Source organism: Amphiprion ocellaris, chromosome 15 (genome assembly GCF_022539595.1).
Source record: "Amphiprion ocellaris isolate individual 3 ecotype Okinawa chromosome 15, ASM2253959v1, whole genome shotgun sequence".
NCBI lineage: Eukaryota > Metazoa > Chordata > Actinopteri > Pomacentridae > Amphiprion > Amphiprion ocellaris.
The window spans coordinates 19,608,940-19,629,487 of NC_072780.1; the positions used below are offsets into that span (position 1 = coordinate 19,608,940).

Below are 20,548 nucleotides of genomic sequence, written 5' to 3' on the forward strand. Positions count from 1 at the left end.
AATATTTTATCTGTAATTTTGAATATTTGTATTTGAAAAATTTTGTTTAATTTCATAATGACATGTATTGTATGTTGTTGAATTATCTAAATCAATATTTTGTCTGTTTAATATAGTTAAACATTAAATACAATTAAATTCTATTAAACAGACAAAATATTGATTTAGATAATTAAACAAAATACAATACATGTAATTATGAAATAAAACAAAATTGAATTTTTTTTCTTTCCCAATATTTAATTTTTCGATTAAAACTTGAAGGTTTTTCTTTTTAAATGTTTTATCACCTTTTAATGTTTAATTTTCTTTTTAAATGCTTCATTGTATTTTCTGTTTAATTCCTATTTGAAGTTTTATTGTTTTTAAGATGTAATTTTCTAATTAAACATTTAATTTGTAATTAAATGTTTTGTCTCTTTAAAGGTTTAATAGTCTAATTAAATGTTTTTTCTCTTTAAAGGTTTAATAATCTAATTAAATGTTCTGTCTTTTCAAAGGTTTAATGACCTAATTAAATGTTTTGTATTTTTTAAAGGTTTAATATTCTTCTTGTTTAATTGTATTTTTTGAATGTTTAGTTGTCGAAAATATTTCATCTGTAATTTTGAATATTTGTATTTGAAAAATTCTGTTTAATTTCATAGTTACATGTATTGTACCTTGTTGAATTATCTCATTCAATATTTTGTCTGTTTAATATAATTTAATGTAATTTAATGTTTAACTCTATTAAACAGACAAAATATTGAATGAGATAATTCAACAAGGTACAATACATGTAACTATGAAATTAAACAGAATTTTTCAAATACAAATATTCAAAATTACAGATGAAATATTTTCGACAACTAAACATTCAAAAAATACAATTAAACAAGAAGAATATTAAACCTTTAAAAAATACAAAACATTTAATTAGGTCATTAAACCTTTGAAAAGACAGAACAGTGCCCGTTTAGCTCAACGCGTTAAGCGGGTGACCCATGTACAGAGCTGGTCTCTGATGTAGCGGCCCGGGTTCGATTCCTGCTTGCAGCTCTTTGCTGCGTGTCCTCCCCAAACTCTTCTCTCCTGTCTCTCTCTCACTGTGCCTCATAAAATAAAGCCCAAAAATAACTTTAAACAAAAAAGACAAAATATTTAATTAAAAAATTAATTTATTGTTTAATTAGAAAATTACACCTTAAAGACAATAAAACAAATAGGAATTAAACAGAAAATACAATGAAGCACTTAAAAAGAAAATTAAACATTAAAAGGTGGTAAAACATTAAAAAAGAAAAACCTTCAAGTTTTAATCGAAAAATTAAATATTGGGAAAGAAAAAAAATTAAACATTAAAAAGAGAAAAAATTTTGAAATCAAATCAGACATTAGAAAAGAATAAAAGGTGAGAAAAAAGCAAAACTAAACATTTAAGAAGAATCAAACTAAAGACAAAACATTTGAAAAGACACCAGTTAGCCTTCAGAAGATCAAATTAAACAGAAGAGACAATAAAACAAAAAAGTCTTAAAGTATTTTCTAGTCTGAAATGAAAACATCAAGTTGTTTCTTCAAACATTTCCTCTTTCTATGTTCTTGGTTTGATTGTGGATAGATTTACTAAGAACTCATTTCAGAAAACTGCTTTCCAGATAAAGTCTACTAGTAGTTGGCATTTATCAAACTAATGTTACCTTCTGATCTCCATAAACTTTACTTTTCAGTGAAGAGAATCAAAGTTTGTTGAGGATTTCTAAAAAACCCACAGGTGAAGGTCTGAGAAGAACTCAGATTGATGGTCTAAATGTGAAATCAAGACTCATGGTCACAAGTTTTAAGGCTTCTGTTAACCATAAAGTTCAAACTAACAGAGAACTACAGAGAAACTTTTAAAATTTCAGTCCTCAGACTGTCTGAAGGTTCAAACTAACAGAGAACTACTCAGGAACTTAGAAGATATCAGTCCTTGGACTGTCTGAAGGTTCAAACTAACAGAGAACTACTGTGGGACTTATAAAATTTCAGCCCTCAGACTGTGTGAAAGCTCAGGTCCTGAGGACTCGGGAGGTGTGGAGGCTTTGGAAAGTCTTGGAACTGAAGGTTCAACCCTCCAGCACAAAGGCTGAAGTCCAACCTCCTGAGAAAAACGGTCGAGTCGAGACATGAGTTAAAAAAAACTCGAAAACGACAAAAAATAGATGATAAATGCACAAAAAAATATTCTTGGTTGAAGACATCACAAAATCCCTGTTGCTTCATAAAATACGCTTATTGCATAACAAAATAAGCAGCAGAACTCATCTTTTCTGATGATACCAGTTGTGTATCTGTGCCGTGAGGAGTAATGCAGTTTTCAAATTATAGCAAATTTGTGCGCTGTCTCCACCGTAGTGCTGCGATTACAAATACTGTATGTGAACACATCAGTGAATGAAGCAATGGCGTTGAACAAAGCTTATGTATAAATTCATAAGGAAGATCTCAAGTTCTCTCTTTCTTCTCTGTGAATATAGGTTTTTACTGCTGGTCTATTCTCGTTGTCATTTCCATTTTCCCAAGCTGCCAGAGTCACTTGATTTTCAACTTGAGCATCGCTACTCTTGTCCAGTGATCTATCTGCTTCAATCACGTTCTTTAGAGTCATTGTAATTCCATCACTCTCCCTTCGAGATCAACCCTACTCCTCTCCATCTCCATCTCAGCACTGTGGTTCAGGCCATCTCCAAATGTCCCATCAGCCTTCTGCTAACTTTGCTCCATCACTCTCTTGGAGATCCTGTCCATATCTCCCTCCTTCATCTGGGACTCCGCTCTATGATGTTGCTTCTTATCAGAGTCTAAATATAGAATACTTTGATTTACCACATTCACATTTCTGCATTAAAGTTTGTTCTTTACTTTCATATGATCTCTCCTCATTGAACTCCAGTTAGGTATTACATACATAGTTTAGTCAACTTCTAAGTCGCAACCAATATGGTCCTGATAGTGCCAGATTCCATACAATCTCCTCTTGGCAACTATGAAAAGATATCCCTATCACCAGCTACTATACATATAAAATTGCAATAATTTCATAATATGCAATGATTTTTCCTTGACATTCAGTTTTCTATATTTAGCAAACTCATCAAATTATCATGTGTCCCCACAGTTTGTCTTTCAGTTTCTCAGTTCTAAATACTACAAACATGGCTCAATCTACCATGACTGTGTAACTGTTGGTTTTAGCGATGTTCTAAAAGTGCTGTTTTTCCTCTAATGAGCTACTGCTGCTCCCGCCCCCTTCAGGAAGAACACACTGTCTGCATCTGTGACTGATACCTGGAGGTGACAATCACACTTTGAGCTGGATGGCCGCTGGTGAAGTGCTACATAACACCTGAAGTTAAATTCTCACCGGCTTGTGAAGTCTATCTAGTTGTGGGGGGCTTGAAGTAAACATCCGCATATCCTAACAGCTTTTTTATGTTACACCTCCAAGTTTACTACGAGCACAAAACACAATAAAAACGGATTTTCACCATATGGGATGTTTAAGGCGACTATGAAAAATCTGCCAGTATCATCATATCCAGTGGTGAAAGATGTTTATGGCTTTGCTCTAAAAAAACAGAAGTGCTGGTCCTTATAACGATCAAGATAAGAGTTTCAAGGTAAAGCTTGTGGAACTACCCTGGAAATAGCCTCACAGGGTTATCCTTTTTTCATTTTGTCTGATAAATAGTATTGTTTGTTTAATAACTGTCCACTTGTCTCCGGACATTTTGCAAAAGTGGACTACGAGCAACACAGGTTGTGTATCCCCAACAGGTGTCAGTGCTTAGTACGGGTGTATGACTCCAGACTAATTTCGTTCACATTGTTAATGCATTTTGCCTCTGTGTTGCAGTCTGCTGTACCTGAGGACCGATCCAGTGGCCTCTGCAGACGGTCACCTTGTCACTCTGTCTGAGCAGTGCTTTGTGGTGTGCAGATATGTGGCTGTTTCCTGGCTCCCTGAGCCGCTCGGCCCTCAGAGACAGATTTGTCACGGCCTTTAACTTCTGTCTGTGTATATTCTATTAACGAGCCCTGTTGTGGGACAACAATGACTCGCCATTTGTATTGTGCGTCAGTGACACGCGCAGTAAACGAATCATAGCACCAATCCCCCACTGGTGCCCCATTTCAACTACATCAATTTATGACTTCCAGGTTTGGGATACCCTGGAGCTATAAATCCAGGCCCACAACAATCCATACTCAATTTGATTTCAGAGTGCTCTTTCTCATTCCGCCACCCATTTGTCACTGCATGTTGAACTCATGATCCAACTGAGGCTAGTTGGAGTCCCTCTGCTTGCCTTTTCCCTCTCTTTCTTCCCTCCCTGAAATCAATAGAGCTCATTTTTCCACGCCGACCCTAAAGACATCGCTCCGTCGCCAAAAACTGATGAGGGAGTCGCGCTCACACATAGTAATGCATTTCATTTGCTGCAAGTTAACAGCAATTGGTTGGTCACATTCACTTATCATCAAATGCAATGAAATCACAGCAAATAAAAGGCGCACTCTTGTTTACAGCTCGGCTCTCGCACAAACACATCCCCTCGGAGACCCATCTTATTCTGCATATGTCACTCCTCCTCGGCCATAAAGCGGAGGAAAAATGATTTTGTCATTAAATCCATCACTCAGAGTTGATTGAAGCAGTGTTCATTCCATTGTTTGCCTTGTGAAGGAGGGAAACCATTAGTCCCAGAGTGATACTTTGGGCAGGCATCGTCAATAAGCAAGCCGCCAGTGGGAGTAATTATTGCTGCATGAAACTGTCGGTGCTGGAAGGTAATAAGATCTCACATGGTCTCATTATCTCCCCTGACACTGATGAGCAGGATTTCACACCTAAATATCAGGAAGATAAAGCAGCACAAATGCGGCAGAACTGGACTTTCAGGACTGCTTTGAAAGATGTCTTTCTATCTCTGATGTATGGAAGTGCATGAGTCGTAAAGGGGAAAGCAAATCGTTGAAGATTTTCCAGCATAGTTATAATTGTTTGGAGACCAATTCCTTTGAAAGAAAGTTCAACCTGATAACAATAACAGCCTTTTACAAAGTACATACTTTCAAAAACAAGTGCAGTGCATTATTACAAGCAGCAGACACTGAGGAGTAGACTTATTTTTATTTAAGGTGCTGCTACATGACACAAAATGACCATAATGAGACATGACAGGGATGTAAATCAATACCAGTAAAAGACTTTTGGTTTTCTAAACTCGTTTTTTCTCCTGGATTCAGTCATATTGTGTAACAGTACACACTATTCAGTGTTTGGTATGAACTTTGGTTTTGGAGGAACAGTTTCCAGTACAACAGAAAGAGCACAAAAGAAATGCCACAATAACACGTCATTTATTTTGAAAAATGAAAACATTCTAATGGACCACTGTAACACATAAGACATTTAATGCTACATATTCTTAATAAGAAAACACTTACGGCTGCTGACTCTCAAGTATTAATTAAATCAAACAAAAAAATGTCTGCTCATACAGGTACAGCAGAATAAAAGCCAACAGTGCAACTTCAGCTTTAAAAATTGCACAAAGTGACATTGCCTGCCTCTCTTTTGTGAACACAAATGATACAGCCATTGTATCTGACATATTTTTATTGAACTGTGAGTGGACAGACAGAATGAGGGCTTGGTGGTGGGTTGATTGACCTGGACAGTGTGAGCAGACATGTATCAGATTCTGGCTTCAGGAAGGCCAATTTAAAATCTGTGGACTGTCTGTAGCATGCCAGCGTTTTTAATTTGTATGTCATCAACCAAAATTTAGCATCACTCAAAACTAAACAACAATCCAATCCACATAAAAATGCTATTTAGAAATGTTTTTGACCATCTTGTGGAGTACTTATGCTTACATTTTGTCAAATACTGTGTTCCAGATGCAACTGCTCCCTACAGCAACAGATGTTTCTGTAATGGCAAACAAGTGGTTTTATAGGAGGTTGAAGTTGGTTTGAATTGGTTGAATGTTTCTGGAAAACTACCGGTCAAAACTTTTAGAATTCCAAATTTTCCCAGTTTTTTTAATTGGAAATGCTGCATGGTAATGTTTCATTGTACTCTAAAATGAAAGCATAGAACAAACAAACAAATTCAGTTTTAAAAAAAATCTATTTAGAAATCAAAATGTATTCTAAACTTTTGACTCATCAAAGTAGCCACCTTTGGCAGATATAACAGCTGAACACACTTGAGGCGATGTTTCCACAATGGAAATTAAATATTCTTCAGAAAGTTCTTCCCAGCTCTATTGCAGAAGTTTCCATAAATGTGTGGCACTTGTAGGTTGCTTTGCTTTCACTCTTCTGTCCAGTTCATCCCAAACCAGCTCCATGGGGTTCATTTTGTTCTTTTTTCCTAAGGTAGTTCTGGCAGAGCTTGGACTTATGTTTTGGGTCATTATCTTGCTGTAGGATGAACCCATGACCAACTGTTAACATACCAGAGGGTACTGCATGGTGCTGCAGAATGCTGTGGTAGCTGTTTTGGTTCAGGGTTCCTCTCATTCTGAACAAGTCACCGACCCTGGATCCAGCAAAACAGTCCCAGACCATCACACTTCCTCCTCCATGTTTGACAGTTGATGTCACACACTGAGGAACCATCCTTTCTCCTACTCAACGGTGTACAAAAATCCTGTGTGATGAACCAAATATTTCAAATTTGTCCATATGGTGTTTATCACATCGTGGAAGACACAGTGACTGAACATGTCCACACTGAAACAGTCGCAAACAAATAACAACCAAAGGAACCAATCATGTCAACTTGCAGAGTGACTTTCTGTCTATGCTCTTCTTCAGAGTCAGTTTCTGGTTTGAGCATCTTTGGCTGAGTTACTGCAGTGTTACAACTTGCTATTGTGTAGCGTAGAGTAGTTTTACTGTGCTTGAGCAGAGCTGTAGATAAGCTGGTGTGCTCGTGCTGCAGTGAATGGGAGGAGTGTATGGGGAGAAAGGCAGGGTCTACATAGATCTGCACATTCTAGAGACAGTGTAGCTTGACAATGATGTGGCTAAACGTTTGTTCGAAATAAACTCATCTATGACTGAAACTTCATGCTTGTCTCATCTTGACTACACTCTATATTCTTGCATTAAGCCTGTATAGGACCAGTAATATTTTAAAACTACTCCTTTACCATGTCATATGATTTGTAGTCAATCTGCCAGTCAGACAGAGTGAAGGCTAGTTCCTGGCCTCTGAAGACCCAGCTACCAGAGATGCAGCTGTCATTGTTGGGGCCAAACAAGATGACACTGACGAAGACATTCTTTCTTTGTTTGTCCAGGTGCTGGAACATACCTGTGATAAGGTTGCAGCTCTTAAGGTAAGGGTGAGCTCCTCGGGGTATTTGGAGACAGATTGAGTATCCCTCATGGTCGAAATTCTCCCAGAAGTGGGGAAGGGCTACTGTCATGGTGTCCTCATTGGAATATTTTCTCTTGAACTTGTCCATGACAAATGCACTCTTTGGCAAGTGTGCAAAGGGGTCCTTGGCTTTGGGCTCTGCAGCCAAAACAGGCTCACAGTCATCCATTTCCTCTTCTGGAGTAGGCATCTTCTCTTTTTTCCAATTCCTTCTACTATTTACTATAAACCAGCTACTTAAAGAGACAGTTTACAAAAGACACCAGTGGCCCATAGACTTGCAAGTTAAGCATTGACTTAGACTTAGATGACTATTAATCCCTGGAGCGAAAAATTAAGTGACCAGGTTAAGTAAAGAAGAAGGAAGAGTTCATTCAAAATGTTTAATCACGTTTTTGTCTCAGCCTGTTGTCTGGTGAGCAGTACTGCCTGTGAGATCTCTACTTCCTCTGTGGTTGATGGTTTCCTAATTATTCATGCTCCTTGAAGTGAAGCAGCAAAAGTTAGGTGACAATGTTTAAATACTAACAGCCCATTTTTGGCTGAACTAAATATGCAAAAACAGTGCTGCATGTCACCGTGTCTAGCACAGGGGTGTGCTTCCTTTACTGGATGGGCCACTTTATACAAAGTTTTTTGAGCATAAATTAAACTTCTCCAGGCACCATAAAACCACCGGGGGCTGCTGTGTATGCAGCACTTACAGGGTTGAGGACGTCCAACATATTTCATCTGTCACCGAGGAGTCCATGTTTACTTCACAATTAGTGTCTAGGAAATCCATCAAAGATTGTTTCACTGAGAAGTACAATTTCAAGAAGTTCCCTAATTGCTGGAGACATTTCTGTGAATCCAGGAAAAGGCTTGTCTTCTTCCAGTCATTTATAGTCTGTCCTCTGTCTGTCAGAATGAGAAAAGCAGCCATGTATGGTGACATTTCTTATATATGCAAATTCACATATATACAGTATGTAAGGGGAGATGTAAATATTGTTTGGTTTCTTTCTGTCATGACAAGTCTGACCAGCAGATGGTGCTGCTACTCTCTATTCTCCCCTGTTACGTGAAACAGGCTGCAATTATTAAAAGGCTCAGCAATGAAGCCATTTTGTCAGTAATATGAGACACAAAAAATCAACACAATGCCCTTTGCACTGTGATAGACCGTCTTATTGCATTATGTTTAGGTGGCTCCTGTTTGTGCAGGTTTAGAGCTGGACCACACTGTAAACCTATAGGTCAGACAGATCTCTAATGAGCAGAGCAGTGAGAGACTGTGCACTGTGCAGAACTATAGGAAACAATATTGATCCGGAGATGCTGACTGTAGTATCTGTACAGACAACATAGTGTCAAGATGCCTCCTCATCTCTCCAATAAGTGGTAGCAACAACTAAAAACATCTGATTAACGAAAGTGAGGAAAAAAAAATACACTAAAACTCTTCATCTTGGTGTCAGTCGGAGCCCGTTTCCTACTCCCCCCTGTCCACAAGGTGACCAACCCTGTCAGGTGTTGGATAATAACAAGTCGACTTCTAAAAGTGATTCAGACAATAACCAGCAGTTTTGTGGCATTGCTGGTGAACAGAACACACTTCACCAGTCACAGCTATATCATTTCTACGCTGGGGTGGGCTGTAGCTGTAGAGGTCAGTGAATCCTGACACCAGATACATCTGTGGGGGATGATGGGCTGTCAAGAAAGAGCGGCGAGATGCTAAGTGGAGGAAAGAGGGGAAAAGACATGGTTGAAGAAAGAGTTCAACATTTGGATAACTATACTTATTTGACCCTTTTTCCCCGATAGTGACATGAGAAGTTTGATATAAATGTCATTTCTGTGCATCAGGTAGAGTCAGGATGTTATGAGATTATTTAGCATGGTGATGGACTCCAGCTCAAGATATGTTCGGATATAACAGTTGTCTTGACACTGTAAAAATAGAGACTGGAAAATGCCCGCTGCTACTTCCAAATGTACCTTTTTAACTGGTATCTCTTCTTGGAAAACAGCAGACCAGATGTTTTGGCTTGTCACAGCAAGAAATGCATATATGAAGCGAATTTTGTTAATGCTGCCTTGGTTCCTTTAAGTTTTCTAGTAAACCACACAGTCACCTGAATGAAATACAGTCATTTTTAATGTTAATGTACCCTCAAAATGTGACATTAATGATTTGTACTGTCATACTTGTGCTAACACAAAACCTATAAGTGTGTAGCTGTATACACAGCTCACATGCATGTATAAACCCCCATGCCATTTTTTGCACAGGTCCAAAATACATCATCAAAATCACAAACTGTTGCTTTATATATCAGTTTTTGGGTTAAAAGGAGATTTTTAGTATTTTTTTTAACTGAGTTTCATACTCATGATTATAGCTGCTTTACTATTCCACACAGGACGATGGGTTTGCTAGTTTTGACCACCTCTAAAGTGAAGTTTTGGAAAAATGTTTGGAAAAAAAAGCACTTTTAGGCTCTATAGCTTATTTCCCTGTCAATGACACCTGTATGGAAGGTGAATTTTTATAGAATTTTTTATATAACTCACCGATTTAACAAGAGGATATCACCACAGAACATTTTATGGGTCAGAGATGTTTGCCTGACACGCCTTATCACCACCTACGCTTCACCTTGTTGCTCATTTTTGGATTAGCCAGGAGTTAGAATGAGTCAGGAACTGGCTGTTGTGGAAGTTCAACAAGGTCGAGAGAGGATGAGGAGGCAGACTCAGAGAGACACACTGGAGACTCAGATGACTTATATTGTGAGTAAGGTTTACTGACATCAGGAGAAGTGACACCAACAGAGCAGCAGGACATGCAAGCAATGCCAGCATCAGTTCTGAGGATTCTCTCTGGTCTTTGGGTATGTACTGCAGTTGGGAGAAGGTCAGATTTAGATTACAGACCAATATGGAGACAACTCGTCTGCTTAGTCAAGTCAGAACTGACGATATCTAACCTTGACTATAGCAGAGAGTCCTTGTATATCTTCCTCCTATAGCATCTGCCTGTCTGAAGATAATTAAGGATGATGTCAGCAAACAGCTGCAAGGAAATACCTTAGAAAGGAGAAAGAGTAATTTTTCCCTCACAATGGCAATAGATAAAGAAATCACACTGAGGATCAAAACTGTGCTTAATGAAACCTATGAGTGATGTTCTTCCCTCCTTATACGGAGTCTGTCATTTACATGTGTTGGTAATATGAGTGCTACTTTTAGCAAGACTTACTCTCGTGTTGATAGACATTTTGCAAGAGTTCAAATTTCACAATTTTGTACGATAAGGTTCACAAGTTCATGAGCTGAGAAAACTCCAGTTAAACAATATTGGTATTTTCCATGCTGTGTTAGTGGATGTTAATTCTTAATGTTGTGCAGAGCGAGGCTAGATGTACCACTTTGTTACAAGTATTTATGCTAAGCTGGTCTAAACAAATTCTAACTTCAGCTTTAGACTTTGACTTTTATATGAATATTCTAATCTCACTCTTTGAAAGAAAGCAAATAAGCATATGGCATGTAATATCCTCTTCTAAGAGGCATGTAATGTATTCTCATTTTTTTAAAGCCTGCTTGTCTGTTTGGTGACAAGATTTTCATGCATCATTTTTATCCTCTGTATCATCCATGTAATACGTCAGTCCTGTAATGACAATATCATCAGAACATGACCTTCACATTTACCCATTATGGCTCCCCGCATTGTTAATGAAGTGTGGTTTCCTCCACAGCACCACTCCTGCATCTCCTTCAAAGCCTTAGGGATGTGGAGCAAGCGAGTCTTGAGGGAAATTTAAAGCTTGTTTGGTTAATTGGTATGAAAAATGTAAAGACTGAGGCATATAATATTCATTTGTTTGTACAAAAGTAGCTGGAATGAAGAAGGACGCACATAAATTACAAGTTTTACTAATGGTGAGAATGTGGAAATGAATTCCCTGAGAAGTATTCAGCTCGGTTGAGATTCAGCGTCTTACCAAAAACTGCTGGATGGAAAAGATAAAGGCAGATCTGGCACAGGGGGGTTTAAAAATATGAAGTAATCTCCCTGTAATCCTAAGAGATCCCTGCATGCAAAGAAATGGTAATCTCATGTAATGATAGATGATCCTTGCAAAGGTCCACTCTCTATCGTGCAAAAGAAAGACTGTGAAAGAAAGGTGGTGGAGAATGTACTGAGTTGGAGAAAAACCCATACAGGCTTTATGTCTGGACTCTCAAGTAAGTCATCATGACTTTCGCCCTTCAACTAAATGTGCTGCGTTGGCAAAAACCACAAACATGCTGAGCGAGAGATATTGCGTCTTGATATGTTCTGAATCCATTTCATTTTTAACGACAGATTAACCTTGATCCCGCATATCTCGGGATTATCCACTCAGTGACAAGTGCATATGGTGCGCTTTTCTGAAATGCACCCAAATCCACCATCAGAGCTGCATATATTCATACGCATTCAGTCCCCCTCCCACCCCTCCTTCCCTCCCCATCAGGATCTGCCTCCTGATCTGGAGCAGTGTAGGACTGTTGGGAATCAACAACGCCATCTTCAGATGTCAGGGGCCGCTGTGATCCTCGTCTGAACATCACACAACTCCTCCGAGGCACAATCAGATGCTTTTCTCGCACAGCATTTGTCCTCAAGGCGCATTCTTGTTTACTTGTGCTTTAGCTACAGTTTCAACCTGCTTCCTCTCCGGCGATGTGGAAGCTGCAAAGGTGCGGCGGTCCTGAGAGCTGGAGCGCTGTAGGCCCGCCTCAGGCTGCAGACACTGAAGGGATGCAGACTGATAAGATGCTTCAAGATGAGTAATTGATAGCTACATAACAACCTGAAGAAGCTGTGTATAATAGATTGTTTATGGGCGATATTCATGCAAAGAAAGCTGAGAGGTGAAGGGGAGGGTCGAACTTCAAAGCACATCGAAACAGAACTCAGACTCGTCTTGTTTTCTTTACCTTTTATATTCCATAAGAAAAGAGGGACAAAGGGTTGAGAGACACAGCAGATCTAATGTTGATGAGTCCGACTTTTTTCTGGGTGGAGCCGTCGCTCTCTGCTGTATAATGAGGTTGTTTTTTGCTGAGGTTTTCATTCGGCAGAGATTAGAGAAGGAACTATACTTGACACATGAAATGACAAATCTGCAATATCTCCATCAGTGTGGTTGTGCGATGGTTGAAGGGACTGAAGCATTAAAGATTTCAAAAAGGGGGAATTGCATTTATTTACCGTAACAAGGACAAAAGAGGATATTAATGAAAGGGAGCCTAAAAGAGGTCGACAAGATAGAACTCAAGGCAAAACACAGCATACTGAACTGCAATCAGAAACATAGGCATATATACACTCATTTGACCCAACCATTTTGACACATTAGAAGAGGTAAAAACACTAATTAATTAACAGAACTGCAAATGAACACAAGACAGATAGTTTTCAACAAACTCAATATCAATTTTGCAAAAAGAACCCCCCCCCCAAACAAATATATATATACATATATAAACTCATAAAATCAACTTGAAACACTCACAGTCTAAAGAGGTCTCTCCCCACCTTATCTCCCTTTTCTCTGGCATATGGTAGAGTCCAGGGCCAGGAGCATGTTTTAATACTGCTCATTGCAAAATCGACTTGTTTACCATGGAGTTATTTTGGTATCTTTACAGAGATTATGTAACATGTGATCTTTAACCCTGGACAGGGAAGCAGACACACATGCTGGTGTCCATTTTGTTGTTGCCTAGTAACTGTGTTGGCATTACTGAGCATAATTAATGCGACGGCAAGGATATCATCATAGTTGTGCTCCAATGCTATGAATATGTGTTCAGCAATTTTATTTGAAGAAAGTGACAGTATCATTAAAATCAAATATTTACTTGAGGTCTCTGATTTAGGTGGTACAAGCTGCAGTGTCTGCTGAAAATTCAATAAAAATGAACGGACCAATTTTTTGCTTTTAGCGACGTGAAGCCAATGTAATATGTGACAACTATTAAATGTGCTGTCTAAGAAATAATACAAGACTGATATATACTACTGGTCAAAATTTTGTGAACACCACAGTGTTTCCAGTCTTTTATTGGAAATTATGCACATTAATGTCTCACTGTACTCTAAAATGAAAGCATAGAACAAATAAATAAATTTAAAAAAAAAATCAATTTAGAAATCAAAATGTATTCCAAACTTTTGACTCATCAAAGTAACCACCTTTGGCAGATATAACAGCTGAACACACCTGCGGCATTCTTTCCACAATGGAAATCAAATTTTCTTCAGAAAGTTCTTCCCAGCTCTGTTACAGAAGTTCCCATAAATGTGTGGCATTTGTAGGTTGCTTTGCTTTCACTCTTCTGTCCAGTTCATCCCAGACCAGCTCCATGGGGTTTAAGTCTAGAGACTGTGCTGCTGCTCCATGTTTTCAAACTTACCATCTTGTTCTTTTTTCCTAAGGTAGTTCTGGCATAGCTTGGACTTATGTTTTGGGTCATTATCTTGCTGTAGGATGAACCGCTGACCAACTAGGAACATACCAGAGGGTACTGCATGGTGCTGCAGAATGCTGTGGTAGCTGTTTAGGTTCAGGGTTCCTCTCACTCTGTACAAGTCACCAACCCTGGATCCAGCAAAACAGCCCCAGACCATCACACTTCCTCCTCCATGTTTGACAGTTGATGTCACACACTGAGGAATCATCCTTTCGTCTACTTGACGGCATACAAAAATCCTGCATGATGAACCAAATATTTCAAATTTTGATTCATCAGTCCATAATACCTTCTTCCAGTCTTCAGTACTCTAATGGTGGTGTTTCATGGCCCAGGCAAGCCTCTTTTTCTTATTCAGACATCTTAACAATGACTTTCTTGCTGCAACTCATCCTGTCAAACCTGCAACTCCAAGCCATCTCTTCACAGCTTAAACTGAGACTTCTTACTACGACCACTATTAAGCTGTGCTTGAAGCTGTTGTCCTGTGAGCTGCCTATCACCAAGCTGTTGACTCTCAGAAACTTGTCTTCAGATTCTGTTGTGGCTTTGGGCCTTCTGTTAACTCATTTCTTGTTGTAATAATGTACATTATTTTTTCCATTTTTTTGTAACCTTACCTTTTTCTAACTTCTGGCAGTTCACCACTTAACTTTGTACCATTTCAAGATATTCATTGGACTTGAACTACTTGAATTTCAATTAAAAAAAATGGAAAAATAGCGTCATTCTAAAACTTTTGACCAGTAGTATATGTACTAACTCCAAATGACTTACAAGAAAGCACGTAAAGTACATATAATGTTATGATTCTGCTCCTGCTCCTGTTCCTTCTCCCTCTTTCTCCCTCTTTCTTTCTTCCTCCTTGATTTTCTGCATCTATTTTGACCTGTCCCTTTGGCTCCCTCTGTCTGTCATCTCTTTCCCCCTTGTCTCTCTCGTCCCTGTCTCTTGCTTTCCCTTCTCACCTGTCTACACTCACCTGATTACTACACCTGACTCACATTGCAGTAATCAGCTCACCTGCCCGCAATATCTCCTGTTCACTATTTAAACCCTGCTCATTCATTCACTCCCTGCCGGATCATTGACCCACATACCCTCAAAGACTCACATCTTGTCACGGACTCAAGACATTCTGTTGGCTTTGCTTTTGGACTCCGTTTTCCCCCCTCCTGGATTTTCTCACACATGGACTCAGTTTTCCTCCCGGTTTCTCGTCAGCTCAGCTTCAGTCTCTAGCCAGTTGTTCCTTCCTCTTCCCCATTTGCCCCTGGATTACCTCAGCCTGTTTTCCCCTCTGTATTCAGTTCCCCATCTAGTGAGTACTCCTCCTTAATTTAGCTTTGTAAGTTCAGTTTAGTTTTGGTTGACTTCCATTTTGGTATTCATAGTGTTTATTGTCGAGCTTTGAGTTGTTTGGTTTTATTCTGTTCTCTCAGTTCAGTTCTCCATTTACGTATTGGTTTTGTTTTTTTTGATTAATTAAATCTATAAGCCTTCATTCAGCTGTCTGTCAGTTTCTGTGAGTCTGCGCTTGGGTTCCCCTGCTAACCTCATAACATATAATAAGCCCTGGAGGGTGGGAGTAGATGAGCCTGGTTATGTAGTGACCACCTGTATGGATGCTACAAAAGGTAAAGGGAGCACACCTACAATGAGACAGAAATGACAGCACTGGTCCATGCCATAGTGGGCATTTAATTGTTTGGCGACGAGGTTTTCTGAAAGATCCGAGATCAAGAAGACAAATCTGAGAGCAGAAGCTTTTTGAGTGCACAGAAAACTCAAGAAATTTGTGCAGCAGCAGCATATCTGAGTGCAGGCAGTAGCAGAGCAGATTTGCACCAGAGCAGAGGGCAGGGTTTGGAGGGAAAAGCACTAGAAAAAAGTTCTCAAACTGTAAGACCTTGCTCTTGCTCAAAGAAAGGAAAGTAACTCCATAATTACTTACAGAAAAATTGTCTGCCATTAGACATAAAATTGAATGTAAAAAAAGAATATAATAAAAAGGTGATGCTGAGAGGTCATAATATTATCAGACATTTTACACTGCAGGTGGTTTTCTCTGTTCCATCTTGCAATTTAGACTCGGTAAATGTGTCTGTTCGCTACATAAAAACTAAGCATTGTGCACTTTCACAGCATCACAGTCCTCCGTGGAAGAGTAAAATCTTATTTCATTTTCTTCCTCCCTAAATGCTTTTTCCCTCCTCCTTCTGACACGGGCTTCGATGGGAATAAGTAGGGGGAAGGGTAGATTGAGATGGATGGAGGGACAGATGAGGGAGGATGTGTGGAAGAGCCGCCTGGGCTTCAGTTGGACCCCACAAAAAGACACGTTACACAAATTCCCTCATCTTTATTTATGCTGTACCCCCCGGAATCTGCGAATATTTAGCTGTACATATGCAGGTAAATAACCAAGCATCAAAGTTTAATTCAAATTTAATTAGCAGATTAGTAGATGAAAGTCTTCCTCAGAAGATTTCACTTGCTTTACAGTTTCATAAAGAGCCAGGAAGAGGAGCAACTGGGATCCATCAATTCTAAACATGTAGTCTCCCCAGCTAATACAGTTAATTGGCAATTTGATTGAATTTCAGAACTGAATTGAGAAGTTGGCTATTCACTCTTCATTTTACAGAGATATAGCTTTCTCTCTCCAGACTATAAGGGAGAAGTCTATTAATAAAAAGTAATATGATTCTGAGCTAATTTTTAGAGCTGCTGAGCCGTTTAATCACTAGCAGATGTGGATTCTGGGAAAAGATAGTGAAGACAAAAGATTTTAGTGGAGATTTCTTTAAAATGTCATCTCCAGCAGCTCTACTGTAAGATGCTGCTCTGGAATGGAGCCGTTTATGTTGGCAGAGATGCCTGCAAGAGGAATCAAGCAGAGATATTGGGTCAAATGCAGATGATTTTTAAACATGAAGTCTCAGTCCGCCTCAGTGGAAACATCCAGCAGGGATTCTAGCAAGGAGGGAGGGACAGACAACTTCATGAATTTGAAAGGAGGGAAAAAAATTCTGCTAAAGTAAAGCTGTGTTGGCCTATTAAGCCCAGGCCTCATTGTACCTTCATGCTAACCCTCGCCGAGCAGAGCGACCTGCTGAAATTGCAGCTGGATGTGTGTGTTGGGGGAGGTGTGTGCATATTGTAGGAGCCCACATTATGCAGTCTTGCATGGAACGTGGACAACAGCCTGTGGTGGCCACTCTCAGTTTCATTATCATTTGGTGCCGACGTGTGGTAACGAGAGTCAGAAAACAGGAGAGCGAGAGGAGAAAAATTACAGTGAAGCCCTGTGAGGTGAGTTAATGAGGAGCAGGTGATGAAAGGGTTACAGGGAATTCACAAACACAGGAATTCTGACAAAGAACAGCCAGGAGTCGGTTTTAATTGAAAGGAGGCCTCGTTTCATTTGGGTGGAAGCGGCGCCAGCGGCTTTTATGTTGGACGCTCTAACTGTCAAGATTATATTTTAATGGTGACCAGGTAGGACAAAGAATGAATAACAGAAATAGAAGTCGACGGTTTGTTGAGCAGAGTCGACGTTATGCAAAATTTGCAACAGAGTGGGGATCAATGGTGATGTATTTTTCATTATCTAACAGCTGGAGGATGTTGGAAACTTGTACGACTGTGGAGTCAGACTTACACAGTGGTAACATTAAAAGTAATACTTAGTTTTTAAAGTGGATGTCATGTTTTTTGTAGAACTGAACTGGATGATAGCAGCAACACTTTATAGTACAGCTCAGACAATACAGAGTGAATATGTAGATCCAGTGTAGGTGAAACTGTCATAGGTGGAGGAAGTGCTCAGTTAGGTTGAGTAAAAGTACCAAAACGATGGTGTATAATTACTCTTACCAAGTGAAAGTCATGCGTTTTAAATTATACACACACTACCATTCAAAAGTGTGGGGTCACTTAGAAATGTCCTTATTTTTGAAAGAAAAGCATTTTTTTTCATTGAAGATAACATTAAATAAATCACAAATACATTGTAGACATTGTTAATGTGGTAAATGATTATTCTAGTTGGACAGGGCTGATTTCTAATGGAATATCTACATAGAGGTACAGAGGAACATTTGCAGCAACCATCACTCCTGTGTTCTAACAGTACATTGTGTTAGCTAATGGTGTTGACAGGGTGGTGGATGATCAGAAAACCCTTGTGCAATTATATATTGACATTTCTGAGATAGCAAGTTGTCTGTGGAAGAATCTCTGTAACTGACAGTATACTAGCCAGACTGGTTGAGCTTAAACTAAAGGCTTCCAGCTACCATTCAAAAAGGTTGGGGTTACGCAGACAATTTCATGTTTTCCATGAAAACTCACACTTTTATTCATGTGCTAACATAATTGCACAAGTTTTATTTTAATCTTCATTGAAAAAAAAAAAGCTTTTCTTTCAAAAACAAGGACATTTCTAAGTGATCCCAAACTTTTGAATGATAACATATCTTTGTTTTTACATGTTGGTGTGATGACAGATTAAGAGTTTCCTTGTGTGCCTTGAAGTGATGGTTATGTCTCCAGAGAGTCATTATGCAGCAGGAAAAAATTGGTGAAGCAGACATTATTAGTGAGTGATGAATATCTGTCGGGCTACACATATACCATATGCTTTACAGTCACACTATAGATACAGAGAAAGCTCGCAGCCACATAGTTGGGTTTCTAGTGTGGCAGCATTTAGAATTCAGATTTACTGAACCTGCAATATGATCTACTGTGATGACCAGGATCGGTCCGCTGCAGGCGCTCCGACTCCATCCCACAGTGGAATATTGCGATCTGAAAAATGACTTAGTTCCTGTCTCTTTCCTTCTCTTTTCGTGCACTCACATGCACACCAACTATCATGGGAGAGGAGCGACTCGGGCAAGCTCCAAAATTTACACATTTCACTATTCAAACAGCACCTGTTCAGTAATGATAGATCAACACTGCGAGGAGAACGAGAGAGCATATTTAATTGGATGTTTACATGAGGAATAACTTCAGCCATATGGATTAGATTATTGGACCATATGTACTTCAGCTCTTCATTTGGGCACCTCAGTTGCTGAAGTAACGCGCATCTCTCCAAAAAAAACCCCATAAAAGCCTGCAGAGAAGAAATAAAAGCTGCTTCAAATCCCATAAAGACCACCAAATAACTCAGCTCACTTCAAAAACAAGAATGGTAAAAAAAAAAAAAAAATGAGGACATAAAACACATATTGTTAAAAACTCTGCCAGATAGTTGCCTGAAGACCTTTAACAAGCACATTAATGCTTTTTTCTTGAGAGTGTCAAGAGCACCTTTCTTAATGAGTTAGAGGTGGTTGTCGTCTCTGCACAGAGGATATGTGCTGCATTAGTGTGGATGAGGCATCTGAAAGAAATTAGCCATGGCTGGATTACCTTGAAGGAGGATCTTTGGACAAAAAAGTTTTAGGCCCCTTCTGAAATGCTAGCAGACATTTATCAGGTAATAAGATACTTTTCTGTAATGTTTAGCTAATTAGTCTGTTGACAGAAAATTACCTGACAATAGTATTAATAATAATTGCTCAATTGTTAAGTCATTTATCGAACAAAAATGCCATTAACATTGTTCAAACATTTATAGCAACCGGTGTTTTCCTTAAAAAGTTTTTTTACTAGCTAAATTAGGGCTAGAAACCAGAGCACCCAGACAATCAGACATGTTGTAAAACAAAAAAACTCTGAGTAACATTTATATGGTTTGCTTCATTTTCTGTTATTAATATTAATAACTACTTTAAATAACTTACCTGATGGTGTCTTTACAGTTTAATTGTTGAGCTAAAGTACTTCATGTAACCAATAAAAATGACAGACAGAACAAGATTAAGATTCATATGAATCATCCATCCATCCACTATCTATACACTGCCTAATTCTTCATTGGGGTTGTAGGGGGATGGAGTCTATCCCAGCTGACTCAGGGTGAAGGGAGGGGAAACCCTGGACAGGTCAGCAGTCTGCCACAGGGCTACATATAAAGACAAACAATCACACCTACAGACAGTCTAGAATCACCAATTAACCTCAGCATGTTTTTGGACTGTGGGAAGAAGCTGGAGAACCCGGAGAAAACCCACACATGCACAGGGAGAACATGCAAACTCCGTGCAGAAAGATCCCTGGAAGGCCAGGACGTGAACCAGGGATCCTCTAGCTGCAAGGCGACACTGCTAACCACCAAGCCACTGTGCAGCCCTTCATATGAATCCTTTTTCTTCAAAATGTGTTGACGGTTTTGAAAGATGCCAGTTAGGAATATAAAGGTGCACAAAAACACAGTCTGCATGTTCCTTGGTTTTGCATTAATGGTTTCGAACATTTCTTTACATTACATTTACATTACAAAAGAGAAGACATTTATATTTAGAAAAATGAAAACATTCAAAAGTGTGTCATTTGTGATAGTTCTTGCTGTTATAGTTAGGACACTCAGATGCAGCATACTGTCAAACAGAAAAAAATGAATCACACACTAACCTGCCTGTTGGCAGATATTATCGTATTTTTATACAGGAAGTCCAATTAAAATGTATAGTACAAGCAATACAAGATGGC

At 39.0% G+C, this 20,548-nt stretch overlaps 1 protein-coding gene across 1 annotated transcript; it reads right to left on the reverse strand.

Annotated features, from left to right (window-relative positions):
• Positions 1–7,181: 7,181 nt before the first annotated feature.
• On the reverse strand, positions 7,182–11,988 carry LOC111564273 (elongation factor 1-gamma-like). Its single transcript, XM_055018079.1, has 2 exons — positions 11,894–11,988; positions 7,182–7,656 (listed from the first exon to the last, which is right to left on the reverse strand). The coding sequence occupies exons 1-2, from the start codon at positions 11,986–11,988 to the stop codon at positions 7,182–7,184; spliced, it is 570 nt and encodes a 189-aa protein (XP_054874054.1).
• Positions 11,989–20,548: the final 8,560 nt, after the last annotated feature.